Below are 20,439 nucleotides of genomic sequence, written 5' to 3'. Positions count from 1 at the left end.
GCTGTATCAACATACTTCATTTGCATAATATTGTAATAAAGAAAGACATACGGCTCTAGTTTGTAACAGCAGGGGCAATCAATCAGCTGCAGACATGGAAGATAGTCACAAGGACATGAACAATGTGTCAACTAGACCTAACTGGAAAATCTTACACACAGAATGTTCTATATTATACAGCACAAACAACAGCTACCAATGTACCTCTAAGTAAACACAGATTAATCAGTAGCTCTTGTAATGGTAAAACTTTAAAAGTCTTCTGGTTTCTCCACCACGATTTCTGGCATGTACTCCCTTACTTACATATAATAACTAACTGATTCCAATTAGTAAACTATTGAATTAAAAAGGAATCCACAAGCAAATCGCTCTGTCACATCATTTGTTGTAAATAATTCTACTTCTCAAATCTGTATTTGATCCCAATGAGCTCATGCCTTTTCGTACAGTAGTGAAGGTTATTATTACTATCGTACAAAATGCAATTCTGTTCAAAGTATTGGATGACCTCTGTCAAAGCTTTTGTAACATATTCTTAAATTTTTTGAACTTAAAACAATTTTAGTTCTTATTCTAATAATATTGATATTTGGGCCATTTCCTTCCTAAACAGGGCACAAACCTATAAAATAACATCTCACTGCCGTAGATAACCTACCAAACTCCAGCAATTTAAAAGAACTGCAATGCTTTTTAAGGAAAGTAATTTTTCTTGTAAATTTATTTCTTAGAATATAGACATGCTTTATCTCTTAAACAGGCCCTAACAGAAGTGTGTTGGTTTTCAAAGGATATCATAATGTGACAAAGTGATCAACCAACTAAAAAATCCACTGAGGTAATTCCCACTCTTAGTGACTTACATAACTGGGAATCAATTAGTGCTTGCAACAGATGCCTCACAATATGGTGTGAAAGCAGTGATAGCTCATTGAAACTTTGACAAGTTCAAGCTGCCAATCAATTTTGTCTCCAAAATGTTGATGTCCTCCCAAAAGCACCATTTCCAAATCAGAAAAGAAACCTTAATTACAATCTATGCCATCAAGATGTTGCGCATATACCTATATAAAAATAAATTCCACCTGCCCATGAACCACAAACATTTATTCCTGGGTCTCATTCATGGTTCTCAGAGAAGAACACTCACAGTCTCCAACAATGGGCTATGTTTGTATGCAACCACAGCATCCATACTCAGAACCACTGTTGCTTTGATCATCCTACAGCAGAGTCTATCTATGCAGTGTTACCTCTGCAATCCAACACCCCGATGCTTTTGGGTTCCTCTTCACACAGTGCAATCACACCACAGGTGCCATCCACGACGGCACATCCACACTTCGAGCACCCATTGGGCCCATATGATACAGAAGTGCTTCTGGCATACTGTCCCGGGCCATTGTACTTGTCCCCTTAATCAAATGCAACACTGTTCTGATGCCACCAAAGCATCTAAAACCAACACAGTGCCTCTACCTGAAACCAGTTCTTATGGTCACAGAGGCTCCACTGTCGACAGGCGAAGAGCTCACGTTCCACCCAGAAAAAGTGACAGAACAATGAAGTCAACTGAGTCAGTGAAGACTGGCTAGATACATACAGTGAAAAAAAATTGAAAAGAAAAGACCATGTGAACGAACCTAATGACAGCTGCTATGACCTTAAGTTTTCGAAAGCTGCCAGTATATGCAGTCACTGACACAACCTCCACATGGAGCCATCAGTCGGGAGACCAACTGCACAAACGACCCAACACCTCTGACCTAGTTTCCCAAATGGGGTAAGCACATGGCAGCATAAGATACACACTGTCAACACTGTTTCAGAATTAGAACTCACCATACCTCATCCTGAGAGAGCATGTTCAGCATCAGGCAGACACATCAGCTCCACAGCGGCCAGAAGCACGGCCAACTTTGGTCACCAGCACTTGGTATGCTCTTTTCCAGAGTGAAGGTGTACTCATCTGAAACTACCTGGTCAATTAAAACTGAATGCCAGGCTGGGACTCAAACCTGTAACCTTTGCCTATTGTGGACAAATGTTCTACTGCCTGAGCTGACCCGGCAGAACTTACAACCTGTCCCCACAGATTTACTTGCACCAGTACTCTTTTCTACTTTCCAAAATTCACAGAGCATATCTTGCATACCTCACAGGAACAAAAACCCTGGAAAAATGGATATTGTGAAGGAATGGCTTAGTCACAGCCCAGAGGATTGTTTCCAGAGTGAATATTAACTCTACAGTACAGCATGTGCTGACATTTGGAAATTAAGAAATAAGTACTGGCAGAAGTAAAGCTGTCAGGACAGGTTGAGTCGTGTCTAGAGAGTTCAGTTGGTAGAGTATTTGTCTGTGAAAAGAAAACATTCCACGTTTGAGTCCTGGTCTGTCACAAAGTTTTCATCTGCCCGGAAGTTTCAAACCAGCCCACATTATGCAGCAGAAAAAATAAGTCACTCTGCAAACAACCTCCTAAGCTGTGGCTCAGCCACTTGTCTGCAACATTTGTTCTTCCACGAGTGCTAGTCTCATATGATATGCAAGGCAACTTCTGTGAAGCTTGAAAAGTAGGAGAGAGGTACTGGTGAAAGTTAACCACTAAGGGCAGGTCATGAGTTGTGTCTTGATAGTGCAGTCGGTAGAGCATTTACCTGCAAAAGGCAAAGGTTCCATGCTCAGTATGTTCCTTATCCACCAAACTTGACGAAGGGACTGGCCTCATGTGGATTTGTCTAACTTCTATTTTGACCTTGTTTGTCATTCATTCTCTGGTGTGTTATAATGATTGTCCGTGAATATGCCAACTTTAATTTCGTACCTGTTTGCCCCTTATGACAATTTGTGGGCCACAACATTGGTGAAATCTACATATTCTCTGGGTTTACTCATAGATGTTCCTCAACATTTTATTCTTTGTTCACTATAAATCTTTCCAACAACGCTGCCATCATTTTGTAAATTTTCCACTGTCAGTCATCAACCTTGTCATATTCTACTGTACTCTTCTGTACTCAGAAGTACACTGTATACAGGATGCTTCCCTTTTCATAACACTGTACAAAGGTAACAACTGCTCAGAATGATGTCAGATTTGAATGGAATACTATCAAGGAAGGAAACAACACTATGGGAGGGGAGGAATGGAAATTTTACCACTAGATGGTGCTCTAAGCATCATAATGTAAATGGGTTCAGCTACAAATGGCAGATGAATCGCAATATCACACCAATTGTACTGTGCAATGTGCATGAACAAACGAGTTTGGCATTCAACACCTGTTGCACTGTTAGTTAGGTAAGCCCATCCATCATGGTGAGGTCATACCACATCTGATGGGAAAAACTGGTTTTTAATTCTCCTGGAGGCAAAAACTGCATATAAAGCAACAATGACATTAGCTTTTAATTGTTTTGAGGCCAAAAGCTGCATAAAGAGCAATAATGAAATATGTTTTTAATTGACCTGAGGCCAAAAACTATGTAAAAACCAACCATGAAATCTATGTTTAATTGGTGCAATACATGTTCAATATGCGGTCCACAGTTTTCTACCCCAAGTTGAAATTGAGAAACAGCATGCTCCACAGCAGACTGGAGTATCTCAGGGCTCATACTCAGCATGTGTTACGCAATGTATGCCTTCAATTCAAATACGTTTGTAATAAGAGCACTGAACACAGTATCTTCCAGATAACCTCACAGCCATGTCATAAGGATTAAAAGCAGGTGAACTGTATGGCCAGGCTGTAGGGAAATGATGGCAGATAATTCTAGCATTTCCATAGTGTCTCTGCAGCAGCTGCTTCACCAGCTGTGCTATGTGCGGAGGAGTGTCGTCTTCCATGAAAATGATCCTACCCACACATTCAAGCTGTGGAATGGTTTGAAATGGTGTGCAGAAGTCTCTCATAGCATTTACCAATGACAGCACACATAACAGAACCCACGGGACTCACCTCCTCAAAAATGGCCCTAAGATATATGACGCTGTCAATCTGTACCACACAGTTACCTTTGCAGAATGAAGTGGTACTGGCTGAAGTGCATGTGAATTTTGCATTGCCCATATTCTGCAATTCTGTATATTGACATTACTTTGGAGAGGGAAATGGGCTTTGTCTGTCCATAAAATATTCCATGGTCATTCATTGTCCACTTCCATGTGAACAAGAAATTCTAGGGCAAATTACACAGCTCAAAGCAACTCCTGACCATGGATAATTTTGTATGGATAGCAATGCAGGATGTTTCATAAAATTTTATGCAACATGCTCACAGACATGTCCACAGTTTGGGCAATTCCCCATGCACTATATGTTTACACACCACCACTTGATCCTTCCTGCAATGCTGTGGCCACATCTTCTACTTATGTTGGCTCAGTTGTTTTCCTCCCTCTGCCACATTACACTGCAAAAGAACCTGTCTTTTTAAATTTCATATAATCATTTTCTCTAGACCCTTGGCAGACATCAAATCAATGCCTATTTTCATACCCCTGAGTGTCCAGAACTTCTGCATAGCAACAAGTGTGCAGTTACTATTCTTGTAAGAGAGCTTTATCAGCACCACACGATTCTGTATTAAGACAGTCACGCCATGTGCTTCAGATGCAGAGGAAAAGCCATGTATCCAGTGTCTTTTGTTTCTGCTACTTTATGTACCATTCTGGGGTAAAATTTTAATCAAATTTTTAATGCCATTCAAATTTGACATCATTCCGAGAAGTTCTTTTTTACAGCATTTTGAAACTGGAACTTTAATTATAATCACCTTGTACAACTGTCAGTAAACCTGTACTTGTTAATACTTATTTTTAGTGCTTCCATACAATGAAAGAGAATTAGTTACATCAAACAGTAATCTAAAAAGAGTCCAGAGCGATTTTTAGCACAGGGAAAAAAAGTTCCAAGGAACTGAGTACATAAAAATACAAAAAGGTCAGCTCCAAACAGAAAGAATACATAAAACATAATTACAATGTGTGATGACCACCAAAACATCCTTCTGCATAAAACAAACTGTTCATCAGTTCAGCTTTCTTTTCCTTTGAAGTTCCATCTTCATGATATGGTGATGCAACATTAGATAGAACATAATAGAATGTTGCATTAATTTTGTCTCCATTAATTGCTTGTGTGTGCTTTGACTGACTTATTGTGACACCAGTGCTCCATAACTGTTTCCACACATTAACATGATCATCTTTCAAATCTGGCTTTACCACAGCTCTTTCCATTATCTGAAAATTTTGGTCAGAGAATACAAGTCTTAATGGAATAACACAAGAAATATAATGTATCTCTAGTTATAATCATACAGGACTTACATTTAATGCTTCCTTCTCAAGAATATCTTTCCTTGTTGCATATTCCACTTTTGTTATAGCCTCAGAGTACTTTATTACTGTGAGACACTGAATGGTCTTCGTGCTTCGTGCTTTCATCTGAATAAAATTATTTCACATTATAAACTGAATATAAAAAACACTAAATCTACTATTCCTACATACCACAATTTTATAATTTCTAATATTTTCAAGAGATGAAAAACAGTTTTACACAAAAAATTAAGATCCAGACATTGGCAATGAAACAAAAGTCTGTGAGAACAGGAAAATGACAAAAAGATACTTACACTCCATTTCTTATCTTAATTTATGTCAATACAAAATAATGCAAGATTACCTTGGAACACATTTTCTTATTTTATTACTGTACAGAGAAAGCACGTTTTATTTTGTTTATAAACTAATGTTAATCTAGTTACATGAGGAGTGTTCCACTATGGTGACTGTTGGACTCAGTGAATCACTGCATCCTCTGCTGCACCACACTATTCTGCCACTGACAAGTCTTTTGACCAGGTTTGCAGCACTCTTGAAAAATTGTTATTGCTCTTGATTTGGAACATCACTATCACAGTGCAATGTGCATGTGCCATCTATACTGGCTGACAGATCTGACTTCTCAAAATCCCTGTCAGATCCTATTTGGACAATTTGAACTACACTACTCTGTGCAACTGTCACAATATACCACTGCACCACACATCAGGTATCAAATGCCCTAGAGCCAAAGAAGACATCAACAGATGGTACTGTTGGTCACTGGTGGTTCTACCTGAACTGATACACAATGATTATACCTCTTAATACATTCAAGTAATGCCAGTTCCACTTTATTAAAAGAGAGTAAAACTCAAAGTCTTCAACAACAAAGTAATTCAAGGCAGAAGAGAAGATTGGTCCACAAGATTGTTCCCAAAAGAACAATCCAATCACTCACTTCGTTCAGTTTAAGGAAACCACAGAAAAGCTACATTTGGATGACTGGTCTATTGACTCCTCCCAAATGTAAGACCAGTGCCTTAACCACACTGCCATCTCACTCAGCATGTCAAACCAAGTCATCTTGTTTGAAACAGTTTATGAGAGCGAAGAATGTTATGGAAACTATAAACTGTAATTTCACCATATAGTAAGAGTTTAAACCAAAGTAAATACAAAATAGGAATATGCTGTAAATTTGATTAAATGTGTTGTTGGTACATCTTGAGCAGCTGGTGAAAATGTAAATTAAAACTGGCATACAGATTCTGGAATAGGATCTTTTAATCTGTTTCAACTGTGAAGGACATAAGGGGAAAGGAACAAAATGTAAGAGTTTCACCAACAAGTCTAATATTTACTTTAGTTGTCACATCAGAACATTGCTGCCGCCACCCCCGTCCCCCTCCCTTCCCATGCCCCCATCTCCGAAGGCATGGATGAGTCTCACAAATATCATAAATTATCATGTTCTGCAATTCAACACTGAACACCAAAGGGATCTTAACATGTCAGTGATGTCATCTTTTTAACGCATCTTACCTGCTACAAGACCTCCCTGGCCACATGCAGTGAATTTGCAACACTAATTGGGCATTAGAGAAAGTATACTGGACTAGAAAGAAAATAAAGGAGGACAAGATTCAGCACACCAATACAGAAACGAAAAATCACATGATAAATTACTAGTTTTGGTTTGCAGCCAATTGGTCATTTTATTTACACATTATTTCTACAGCTTTCCTAGTTGTCTTGGGGCGATTTCCTTGCTTGCTGTTTGTAGCCTGAACAGCAAGCAATGAAATCTATGCTTAACACTTGAAGGAGGAAACCAGGAAAGCTGCCAAAATAATACATTAAGGTAATGACCAACTTGACTAAATTCTGCCACAGTTCACAGTTACAAGTAATCTATCAGCTGAATGTTCAAATCAATCAGTATTTTCTTTCACACTGTACGTTTTCTACATAAACATCTTATTCTGCTAGGTTGTAAGAACTGGACCTACATTAAATGTCCATTTCCCTTAACATGGAAAACTCTTCTTGAGGCAAATTCTGTCACATAGTCCAGCTAATACTGAACTGAGACTTTATGCAGAAAGAATAATGATCATTATGTCAGCAACAAAAATTCCATGACAAGTGAAATAGCATAGTCACCTTTTTCTCATACACTGATCATGACTGTAAATACCAAACATTCTTTTGACAAATTTAATACACAATTGTCTATAAAATTATTACTATACAAGGGATATTTTTTTCAAGGTCTGATCAGTCATAAAATTAAATGTGCAGTGAAACTCTGATGAAGCTTTAGCATATGTCACACTTTTCAGTTCTGAATGCATAGTGAGCACCTAAAGGTGCCTAGAACAATACTCCTGCCCACCAAGTGTGAAGTGTGTGCTGTCATTTGCTTTCTTCATCCTGGAGGATTTTGCCTGATTACTTGCAGTCCACATAACCTAACTGTCATGTGTGACAACAATGTGTGGCAATGGTGCAGGAACTTCACAGCATGATGTACACATGTTCATGATGCAAGCAGCAGGGAAGCCAGTGAGTATCAACCAATGATCTTGTTCAGCAAGTGGATCAGGCGATTCAAGAAAATCGTCTGCGAGGGGCAATTCTGAGCAAGCAAAGAGGAATGCAGGCATCAGGCATTGTCCTTCTTCATTACACTGTTTGGCCAAACACTGCAGTTGCAATAAAGATGCTTGTGCAGTGTATTTAGTGGGAAGTATCCAATCACTCACCAACAGCCCGGACTTGTCAACCTCTGATATTCATCTCGCTGCTCACATGCACCACTGGCTATGAAGCGGCATTTTGGCACAGACTATGAGCTGCAGACTAGTGTAGAGAAATGGTACAAAGCACAGGCAGCTACTTTCTATAATGAGGATATTGATAAGTTGGTACAACACTATGACAAATGTCTAAGTTGGAGTGGTGACTATGTAGAAAAGTAGCTGGAAGGTATAGTTAAATGTTGCAAATAAAAAATTTTTGATCTTCACTGTAGTTTCTATTTCACAACAGATCATTCCTTGAAAAAACAAAAAAGGTAGCCCTTGTGTTTCATCAAAAAAGTTAAACTACAAGGGGGAGGAAAAACAATAGTATGATAATACCTCAACAGTCTGTGGGATTGACTTTGATACAATTGAAACACCCATTACATTAGCAGTTTTGGAAGATACTTCGACCATTCCAGTTACAACTTGAAATCTGAAGCTTTCTTTTCCATTTGAAAATCTGAAAAAGAGAACAGTTACTTTCACAGTTCAACTAGTTAACAAAAATTGCCAAGTGACATAACTCACTGCATAAAATGAATGTGCAAGATTACATTTTTTATTGATTGATAGAAATGGGATTTAATTAGCTGAAAGATAACAATCTATCTTATTAAGACACAATGATATGAAAATGTTATAGACAAAAGATGTAGCTATTGTTAAATAAATCAATGATGGACATGTCTAATATTAAAAACTGAATTAATCTCTATATCTATAATTACTAAGCAACCATCCCAGGACCTGACGAAAGGAGAAAAGTTCATTGCTTACTACATTTTCACTGTCATTTACCATCCAGTAAAGTCGTCAGAAATTCAATACAAATTACAAAATAACCTAGACACAATACCTCTATGGTGAGGAAAGTGGCAACTCTCTCTGAATAAGTAAAAGTGTGAGGTCATCTACATGAGTATGAATAGAAATCCGTTAAATTTCGCTTACGCAATACATCACACAAATATAAATGCTGTCAACTAAATACCTAGGAATTACTATTATGAACAACTTAAATTGGAATGACCACATAGTGTTGTGGGTAAGGTAAACTAAAGACAATGTTTTATTGGCAGAATGCTTAGAAGATGCAAAAGGTGTACTAAAGAGACTGCCTACACTACACTCGTTCATCCTCTGCCAGAGTACTGTAGTGCAGAATCACATCCTTACAAGATAGGATTGATGGAGGACTTCGAAAAAGTCCAAAGAAGGGCAGAAAAATAGGAAAGAGAGTGTCACAGATATACCACATGAGTTGGGGTGTTAATCATTAAAACAAAGGCGTATTTCGTTGTCGCAAGATCTCTTCACAAAATTTCAGTCAGTAACTCCCTCTTCTCAATGTGAAAATACTTCACTGTCACCAACCTAGATAGGGAGAAAAGATCATTGCAACAAAATAAGATTTAAGTGTTCATTTTCCCCATGCACTGTTAGGGTGTGGAACAGTAGGGAAATAGTCTGAAGGTGGTTCAAAGAACCTTCTTTCAGGCACTTCAGCATTAGATGTGACATTTTAATTTATTATTTCTTTACCACTGACTCTATTCGCAACAGTTTGCAGACAGTATCCACATATACCACAGAATGTATCTGCAATATTATATCACTGTACAACAAATAGTTCTGGCGATATGACATCATGAACATTGAGATGAGTGAAAAAAAAAACACTTGCTTTTGCTTAACATGGAGTGCAAATTTCCCAGACTACATTGATCTAGTGTTTCATAATGAGAGCACTTAGCAACTACTAACAAACTGTAAGCATAATTTCAAACCTTTTCTAAACTTTTTCTTGCTTATATGCTTAATGTCAAATATTTAACACATTAACTCATTTGTAAAGTAATCAGATGTTTGAAGCTGTTTTATACATGGGTGTTTGATTCTTTAAAGAGTTAAGGGTTTACTAGCACTGGAGCTAAGACATTTCACTGATAAATAAAGAAAGATAGACAAGCATGTAGATGGTACAGGATCATAAGCATAAGGGAAAAAAAACCACTCACAACTCTAAATGAAAAGAGAGGTGCACAGAATTACAACTGACAGCTTATAATGATAAATGTGGTGGATGATTTAGGCAGGCACAACAGGATCCATATAACTGATAAGAAGGAGGGTTTAAACAGGAGTATGTATACATATTGTGCATATGGTAGAAGTTACAATCCAGAGGATTTTATGAGCCAAGTATTTACTAATAAATGAATTTCTGTATGGGAGTTTCTGAAGAATTGTTGTTGCAAAAACACAATGAATGATGTGAGTGATGAATTTATTATTAACTGAGCTGATGCATAATATGTTCTGTGAGGAGATATTGTCTGTCAATGAGTTTGTGGGGTGACTTGGTGGTCAAAGCACTGAACTAGAAGTCAGGAGGAGCAGTGTTCAAATATACATCTGGCCATTTAGGATTCAGTTATATGTAGTTCCCCTAAATCGCTTAAGGTACATGCTGGAATGTTGCTCTTGAAAAGGACACAGCCAAGACCCTCCACATTCTGTCTAAGTGAGCTTGTGCTACATGCGCTACATATTTCATGATCTTCTCATAAATAGAACGTTAAACCTTAATCTTCTTTCCTTTTTATCTACTTACATTCATTCATCATCAGCGAATGCTTTTCTGGAGTCAGACTCAGGCTTTAAAAAATGGTGGCTTGTGTTTATACTAATTGATATGTATGGCATGAGTTTTTTCATGATTAGCTTCTCCTTCTTGCTGGCAATAAGCTTGTATTAGATAAATTTATGAAGGTACAGAAAGCAAATTTGGGGAGGAGATACTCGCAGGAGTGAGAACTGCACAGTTCACTAACACATATTGGGTGTATAGACAATGTAGGCAGTGTAAACCTACTTTGTATGGGTTAGGATGTCATTAAATTGAAGATCATTAAAGAAGTCAATGTTGGCTGTGAAATATTTTAACAAACCCATGTCACAACAGTACAGAGGTATACACGGATATGGTGAGACAAGTAACAACACATTTAATGCCAGAACAGGTTTTCTGTTACAAATACGATAAACAGATGGGGCGGTAATTACTGAAATACACATACTGCTGCACAGCAATCATTGTAACAGATTTGATAAAGTGTAATCAGTACTGGCCAATGTCTCCACTTCTCTTCTGGAGAGATGTGCACATTCACTGGAGTGTCTTGCACGAGCTGCACAAACTACATTATCATATTCTCTGCTGAGATTACAGGTGGAAGGCATTCACTTGGCTGAGTTATGAGAGCCAAACAGCAGAGAAAATTTGGACAGTATTATCACGGAGGAAATTCATTTGGTACATGTATCTAGTAAGGGTAAAGTCACATCCAAACAACAGGACAAAAATTAAATGTCAACATTTACTAGTGGTGTGGGCATCAAGTAACAAGCGCAATGAATGGTGGAAGACTTATAACTTTGTTTTGTATTGGTTGCCAGGAACATATCCTAGAACAAATTTCAGGTATGTGAATTTAAACATTTCTTGCATAAATACTGCAATCACAACACTTCAATGAATCCAGTCTCAGGAGGAATTACCTGGATTCTTGCTATATTGACATAGTAGAAAAAAATCAGTGCTGACATTGGAAAATCACCTACACAGATTCCTGCTGATGAGATGACGGATGCTGTATGCCATATCACCGCTAATCGTGGGCAAGTTGGTCTCTTATACTGCATGTAAACCCTATTTAATTTATTGTAAGCTATTCAAGGCAACAAGTAGTACAACAGTTGCTAGATTCATTAGTGAGGGATTTAAGATACTATGGTCAAATGGTGTAAAAGAAGAGAGAGTCCTACGGATGTACACAGATGCAGCACCATACATGGTAAAAGTGGGGAAATCGCTTAACGTATTTTATCCAAACTTAGTGCATGTAACATGTATGGCTCATGCATTGCAACAAGTGGCAGAGATAGATAGATATCAGTTCCCAGAAGTAAATACAATGATATCAGCAACAAAGAATGTTTTCTTCAAATGTCCTTATCAGGTGCAATACTACAAAGAGTAGCTACCTGATGTACCTCTGCCTCTGGAGCCAGTGTTAACAAGGTGGGTAACATGACTTGAATCTGTGATTTTCTAAAGCAAACACTTTGAAGGTGTGAAGTCACTGCTGGAGAACTTTTCTTCTTATCCTGCAGTATCTGTGTGAGTGGATCCTCGACAGCATTCAACAATTCTGAACTGCTCAGTTCAGTTTCATACATTGCAAGTCACTTCAGCTGACTTCCTCACAGTGTCAAGAAACTGGAGACTTCAAGTATGCTCTCCAAGAGGCTGTGAGAATAATGGAAGATGCAGTTCAGAAGGTCAGTGTTGTACAAGGTGAAGCGGGTGGTGTAGATGCAGGTGAACTTCAATCTGTACTAAATGAGAAGCATGGCTACCTAAATTACGATATTTTGTCTTGCTTATTTAATGGTGGAACTGTAAAATCCCATGAGAATTTAATTCCTAGCACAACCTCTCTGTATAAATATGCACCACTGACTTCTTGCAATGTTAAGCAATCTTTCTCTATTTATAGAAACATATTGTCAGACAGATGACTGTGCATGGCAACATAACATTTGGAAAAGTAAATTATAATTAATTGTGCATCCTGTTCCAGTGTGACTTAAATGATTCAATACAAAGACACTTGTACTTCAGCACTTTGTAGCATAAGTTAACTAATTTTGACTAGCTTGCCTGTGAACTTACATTTTCTAGCAAAAATTAAATTTTTGATTTTATATATAATTGTTTCATTACTTATTTATTTACATATTTCACCAATTTTGGTTCCATATTTATGAACATATTTCTTGATCTGATATTACATAAAATATGGGCTCCACCACTAAGGCTAACATGGTTATTTCACAGATTTCTTGGAACATAAAATTTGTTCGCAATCTCAAGCTTTTAATGACTCCCTCTGTCATCATCATCATCATCATCATCATCATCATCATAAGTTAGTCCTCATACTAATTCTGTTGGGAAAAACAAAGTTCTCATGGCTAATTCACATATCTTTTTCAAGAACTTACATCCTAATGTGGTTTACTCATCAAATGTTGCCAACAACAGCTGTTAGAGGGCACCACAATCACAGAACAAAACAAGTTGATGTACACAGACCGCATAAATCAACTGATCATTTCCAAGCATACACCAAATATATTGAAACCATATCAAAGAAATGCACACTGAAGACCCAAATTCTGCGTGAAAAGCAGTCAAGGAACTACAATTTTTATGGTGAAAATGAACACTCATGCAAAGTTGATTCCAAAAGCTGTGGTAGTATCACACTCAGCTGTGTGACAGAGGGGTTCCTAAATACTAATGACCAGTCTTCAAACAAATTTTAAAATACTGTTACACTTTACACATTGTTTTGCAAATCATTCAACAGAGGAATCAGCCACCGATGTTCGTCAATATGGCACTCCAGTCTTATCATTGTACAATAATTATGACAGCACAGATCAACCCTTGGTTCTATTTCAATTCAAATTGTGTATCAGGTTAAATAAACAAATAAATATATTTAGATTGTCTGTTCAATGGTGTTATTAACACCTGGTCAGTTCTATACTGTCAGTTCAGTAAGTTCTGAGATTGAATTTTTGCACGAGAAACAACTTGTACTACTATCCAAACAAATTGAGCTATGTAGAATGAATTTTTCCTTACTAACAGTTTTTTGAGCAGTTGGTAATAACCTGCTTCCAGTACATGATGGTTCATGTTTATTCTTTGTTGCTGTTTTCTAGCCGACAGTAGTGTTCCTGGGCCTCACGGATAACAGTCGTGGAGTCCTTCCCCATATTCATCTAATTTGACCCCAGGAGCCTTCATGCCCTTTCCCAAATTCAAATATGTCTTAATGGGGTGCATTTTGAAGATGTTGAATTGACTCACCAGAATATGATAGCAATTCTAAACAACGTTCATGTCAAAGTTTTGCCAGAACCTTTACAACTGGTGCTGGAAATGTATATTAAAAACTAACTCAACAATAGTATACTTTAAGATCATTTTGTATTTAGAATTTATGGAACCTACAGCATATGTTTGATTTTGCCACAGTAAGGTACTACTATACCCAAGAGACTGAAATTCTATTATGTCTGGATTTTACTTGTTAAAGTAAATCCTGACTTTTCGTGCAACAGTTCAAATATGTCCTGGTTATGCTTGGAATTCTCTGCCATCAGTTCAGACTAAATATACCTTGGAGAGGATACATGACAGACTGCGCTAGGTTATTTCTGCACAAACCTTGTGGCTGATAGTTTTCCATGCACTCCTAAACTAACAATACATAGTAGGCAAGCACAGCACAACAAATGAAGACATAGTCCCTCTAGGCAAAATATTGGTGATATGAGGGCTGCCAGCTATCAATGCTCCTGACCATTCCAGGAGTTGTGCAATAGGAATGGTATCACTCACCTGTCATTTCAACATTAAACCCACAACTGAATGTCAAGGTGGAACAACTGGTAACAACATTCAAACATTAGTTACCTGAAGTCCTAGCCAACAATACTACAGAGGCAGCACAAACACTCATTAGACACGTAGAGGATCTCACATGTAAATAGTCTCAGTCCTATGGATGTGCTGCATAGAATGCAACCTCAGATGCTACTATATTTGTTGCAGCAAACATAACAGGTAGTCATGGAGTTTCATCTGGCAATTTACCATCAAGGAAAGTACATCCGGGAATATACACTATGTGATCAAAAGTATTCGGACATATGTTTTTCATATTTGGTGCATTGTGCTGCCACTACTGCCAGGAACTCCATATCAGCAACCTCAATAGTCATTAGACATTGTGAGAGAGCTGAATGGGGTGCTCCGCGGAACTCACGGACTACGAAGTGGTCAGGTGATTGGGTGTCACTTGTGTCATAAGTCTGCACACGAGATTTCCACACTCCTAAACATCCCTAGGTCCACTGTTTCTGATGTGATAGCAAAGTGGAAATGTGAAGGGACACGTACAGTACAAAAGCATACAGGCTGACCTCATCTGTTGACTGCCAGAGGGCCATAATGTGTAATAGGCAGACATCTATCCAAACCATCACACATCTATCCAAACCATCACACAGGAATTCCAAACTGCATCAGGATCCACTACAAGTATTACGAGAGTAAGGCAAGAGGTGAGAAAACTTGGATTTCATGGTCAAGTGGCTGCTCATATTCCACACATCACGCCGATAAATGCCAAACGATGCCTTGCTTGGTGTAAGGAGTGTAAATGGACAATTGAACAGTGGAAAAACGTTGTGTGGAGTGATGAATCATGGTACACAATGTGGCGATCTGATGGCAGGGTGTGGGTATGGAAAATGCCCAGTGAATGTCATCTGCCAGTGTGTGTAGTGTCAATAGTAAAATTCGGAGGCGGGGGTGTTATGTTGTGGTCGTGTTTTTCATGTAGGGGGCTTGCATCTCTTGTTGTTTTACATGGCACTATCACAGCACAGGCCTACATTGATATTTCAAGCACCTTCTTGCTTCCCACTGTTGAAGAGCAATTCAGAGATGGCGATTGCATCTTTCAACATGATTGAGCACCTGTTCATAATGCACGGCCCGTGGCGGAGTGGTTATACGACAATGACATACCTGTAATGAACTAGCCTGCACAGATTCCTGACCTGAATCCTACAGAACACCTTTGGGGTGTTTTGGAACGCCGACTTCATGCCAGGCCTCACTGACCAATATCGATACCTCTCCTCAGTGCAGCACTCAATGAAGAATGGGCTGCCATTCCTCAAGAAACCTTCCAGCACCTGATTGAACGTATGCCTGTGAGAGTGGAAGCTGTCATCAAGGCTAAGGGCGGGCCAACACCATACTGAAGTCCAGCACTACTGATGGAGGGTGCCTTGAACTTGTAAGTCATTTCCAGTCAGGTGTCCGGATACTTTTGATCACATAGTTTATATTCAGGCGCAATCCTAAGTGGGCTTCAGGCACTATAGTTTCCTTCCTGAGGAGGAGGGAATCTACATCTATGGCGGCATCACAGCACCAAGCAGTCTAAAGCAACATGAAAAGCAGACATGCTCTCACCATCCAAAAACGTAAACAGTGTGTCACCCCAAGTTACAGTGATGTGCACATAAGAAGACAGCAGGGCAATAAAAACCTGCACAGAGAGAGAGACAGAGACTACCTAGCGGCAGTGCTAGGGTGCCCTCTGCCTCCGTCCAATACCTCCATCTCCAGTCATTGTATACCCTCACAACTGGTAACACAGGCATGAGCACTACACCCAGCCACTGTTTCTGTTTCTGACTCTGCCTAGCAGAATTTATATGCTCTGGAAACTACTGTCATCACTTATCAATATAATACTTGCTGGATTTGCTTCATTTGATTCATAATGAACACTATAGTGGCTAAGGAACCTCATCATACATAAAATAACATGAAAATCAATGCTAAATGTTCTGCAAGCACTCTAATGTGTGTGCTACGGACAGTCATGGCAGAATGACACTATTGGCTGGATCATCACGTGGTACACTGCTCCTTGTAACTGCGCACTGCCTCACCACCTGTCTTCTTATGTACACCACTATAACTATGCTGTCACTGTCAATGCCATATGACACCAACTGACAACCTGCATCAGGGCTGTAAATCTCACCACATGGGTTGGCAACGATGATTGAGTCTGGTACCACTGACACTACCCAGGGTGCTACAGCTGATTTCATCATTGCCAGAAGGAAATGGAAATGTCTTCATTGATTCAGCCATCAGTGAGCAAGCAGAGGTCATAAACCTATGAGTGGCTTTGTCCATCACTGATGTCGGCACCTCACTTTTTGTTTTCTGTTTTCTACACAAAGATACAAACTTTCAAAATGACCTTCATAAACAGGTACTAAGAAGGATTAGTCAAAGTAGGTTCTTCCAATCTGAGGTTAATAAACAGAATGATATTACAAAACGGCTACAGAAACTGATTGCAGTTACCTTCAATTGAAAGGTCAGTCTGAATGCCATAGTATCTTACCACGTGGGATCTCACTGGAGATGATACACCCTTACCTAGTGAACCTCCTCACCCAGCCATTATGGACTGACTTACAATTTACTATGAAATTCAAACAGCATTTCCATTTACCAAATTTCATGTGGACAGTGTATTGCAAGAACTGAAAGTCACAAGTCCAGTAGTAAATATAAAGAGATACCAGCTTGAAGTTTAGACTTTCGGTTTAGTAATCCGACAGACAGTCACAACCCACAAAAGTCAAAACTGCTGTGTATTAAAGAAAGTATTTGACAAAGAGCAGATAAGTTAATCTACTAATGACAACAGGTTTCAAATTAAAAGCAATTATATAACAGCCACCATATTTCTTTCACTAAATTATACATGTTTTGAGAATTTATACTACATAGTTTACTAGTATGAGTTGTGCCAGAGTGTTTTATGTTATTACCAGTTTTTAGATGATAGCTGCACTAATGAAAGGGGACAATAATAATGTTCAGCTGAGATACAATAAAAATACGATAAATGTTATTTACTTTAAAAAATGCCATAGATTACAATATACAACTGAAATATTTCAATCAGTTGCCTTTATTTACGGTGTTGCCAATGGCCTTGCCATGCTGGATACACTGGCCCGCCTGATCACTGAAGTTAAGCAACATGGGGACCATTTAGTATTTAGATGGGTGACTGTCTAGGAGCACAGGGTGCCACTGGCTCAGGGACACACAAGTCATCAAAGTGGCATCCAAGTAAAAGACTTGCACCAGGCCGTGTACCATATGACATTAATAGTATTAGTATTATTTTAATTACCATCTGTTATTGATTTCAAAGTTATGTAACTCTTTCCTCTAATGTCCATATGAATATTTCAACTGAACAACATAAATAAAGACAGAACACATATTAGAAGTAACTGCAGATAAACACTCAAAAATTCCATTTGGCTGAAAGGACCAGAAAAACACTGAAGATGTTACAGAAATTGGTACTCAGCAAGAATAAGGATGCACTGGTGTTTGTACTACAGACACTTTAAGCTGTAGCACATATCAAAACACAATCCCTAAAAATTAAAATTCTATAAAGTGATTATTACTGAATTGACTTACGGTTCAACATGTGACACTGCAGTAGGCCAATTAAGGTATGTCCCCTGGCGTAGACTGAATGACTGTATGTCATTCGTTGGATTGTTTATTGTTATTTCTTGAACGAAGACGTTCGGCAACGTCCTATGTGCATAATACTGATGAGACACACTAGTTCCTCGGGGCAAACACTGAATTCTGTGAACAATGCCTGTGGTATAGTGAACAACAGTAGCTTCATATGCTGCTTCTGCTTGTGATGTAACTGACACTATAGGAAACCAGTATGCAGGTAAAGATAATGTACGTCCGCTCTTGATATAGACGGGACTTGCTGGATCTACAGTCAAGCCAAAAACACCATTTCCCACAAAAGCTAAGTAAGATTTCTCGTCATCTTTGGCTGGATAATGTCTGATATTAGCACTGAATTCTTCTGAATCCGCAGAGAACTGAGCAAGACTATTTGATAAGCACTGTTCGTCTTCACCTGAAAATTGAAATATACAGTAAGGAATCAGTGGAAGTCCATAAAATGAGACATTCATGTTATCTATTCATTTAAAAATTTTGAATTCATTATCACACAATTAGAAAAGCTAATCGAATGTGTGAATTATTCGTAACAGTCCACATTTACCTCGAGGTACTTTTGAGCCATAAAGGCATGTTAGTGAGCAAATTAATCAGTAGAACTTTCTATACAGGTGGCCACTATTTATATTCTATTGGTATGTAGGATCAGGATTAGTGTTACTAAAATGAAGGCTTGGGTGGATATAATGACATGAAAATCTAACAGTAAGTTCATGAACAAGATAATAGTACGCTGGATATATTGCCAACATATTTTTCATCCTGTCATTTATTTTATTTATTTATTTACTTACCTGTTTCTTTATGGTAGCCTTCAAGCTTGGCCTCCTTTGTCTCTCAGGCAAGTCGTACAGTACATCAGTACATTGACAATTCTCTACATAATAGGATACATTTTTTTAAAACTCTAATTAAGATACTAAATTATACAATAAAACTTGCTAAGTATATATAAAGAAACCATAAGTAGTTAGGAAGGAAGTAAAATGAAGGTAAGTAATGAAACAAAAGTAAGAGAGATAAATGTTTTATATTATTTCTTATGTAAATTTCTCTAGCTATCTCAGTACATCGAGCGTTGCCTGCCCGGAGTAGGAAACTGCCTACACTTCTTTAACTAATTATCCTGTTGTTTACTGAATTGGTAGAAATATAGAGTGATCACAGTTATTATTACTAATTTATTTACATTAAAACTAAATTACAGTTGCCACCCAACACTTCACTGCTATGCAGTGAGTCTCTTCCTCACCATCAGCACTACCGCCATCCTTTTAAACCGCCTCATAATTTACATATTCCTTCTCATTCATCCTCTCCCTTCTGTTGATGTCTCTCATACATGTATTTATGTTTCTAATAGATGTTGTGAACTTGTTTAGTTCACTCCTAGATATGTTGTTCATGGCTATGTTAAGTAATTGGAAGTGTCAGCATTCCTAATTAGGTATGTAATTTCACTAGTAGGGGGGGCGGGGGTCAAATACCGTAGCTTCCACTTGGGAGTGGGCAAGTATAACACCACATGCCCAGGAAATCCTAAATCACTACAGTTACACAACGTTGATGGCCTCTTTCCTATGTTATGTTCATATTGTAGGTAAGGGTTGTGTCCTGTCATATAGTGATCCGTACCTCTGCTGGGGACATTATGATTCATTTGTAGTCTCTCTATCTGATGTTCAGAAGGAGACTATAGTGGCATCCTGTATTTCCAATTTTCCAATCCCACTACCATTCATGAAGTGTCTAGTCTTGAAGATCTAACTTATTAGTTACTCTGGAATCCATAATTTCTCGTACTTCATGTTATCCCGCCGCAACCAATATGCTGTTCAAGATATCGTACTGTGATGTCAGTGGGACATATTCCCAGAATAATGAGCAGAACCTTTGCTGGTTAGTATTGTATACTCCCTTCATCCTTCGGAGAACACCTCATGGATACCTATGTCTTAGTGTGACTATACTATCAGGTGGAGCAGGTGGGCCCCAGTACTTGTTGCTAAGTCCACAATGACAATCAGTATTTC

The 20,439-nt window shown here is 38.3% G+C and overlaps 1 protein-coding gene across 1 annotated transcript in view; it reads right to left on the bottom strand.

Moving 5' to 3' along the window:
- Nucleotides 1-20,439, bottom strand: part of LOC126183556 (uncharacterized protein KIAA2013 homolog) — a 171,651-nt gene that overhangs the window by 67,732 nt on the left and 83,480 nt on the right. Inside the window, exons 4-7 of the mRNA XM_049925635.1 lie at nt 18,332-18,800; nt 8,485-8,608; nt 5,342-5,458; nt 4,992-5,254 (exon numbers count right to left, since the gene is read on the bottom strand). Of these exons, the coding sequence (XP_049781592.1) occupies nt 4,992-5,254; nt 5,342-5,458; nt 8,485-8,608; nt 18,332-18,800 (973 nt within the window). The remainder of the gene's footprint in view (nt 1-4,991; nt 5,255-5,341; nt 5,459-8,484; nt 8,609-18,331; nt 18,801-20,439) is intronic.

Source organism: Schistocerca cancellata, chromosome 4 (genome assembly GCF_023864275.1).
Source record: "Schistocerca cancellata isolate TAMUIC-IGC-003103 chromosome 4, iqSchCanc2.1, whole genome shotgun sequence".
NCBI classification, from domain to species: domain Eukaryota; kingdom Metazoa; phylum Arthropoda; class Insecta; order Orthoptera; family Acrididae; genus Schistocerca; species Schistocerca cancellata.
The sequence above is the reverse complement of the archived record's forward strand: the minus strand, read 5'-3'. Positions and strand labels throughout refer to the sequence as shown.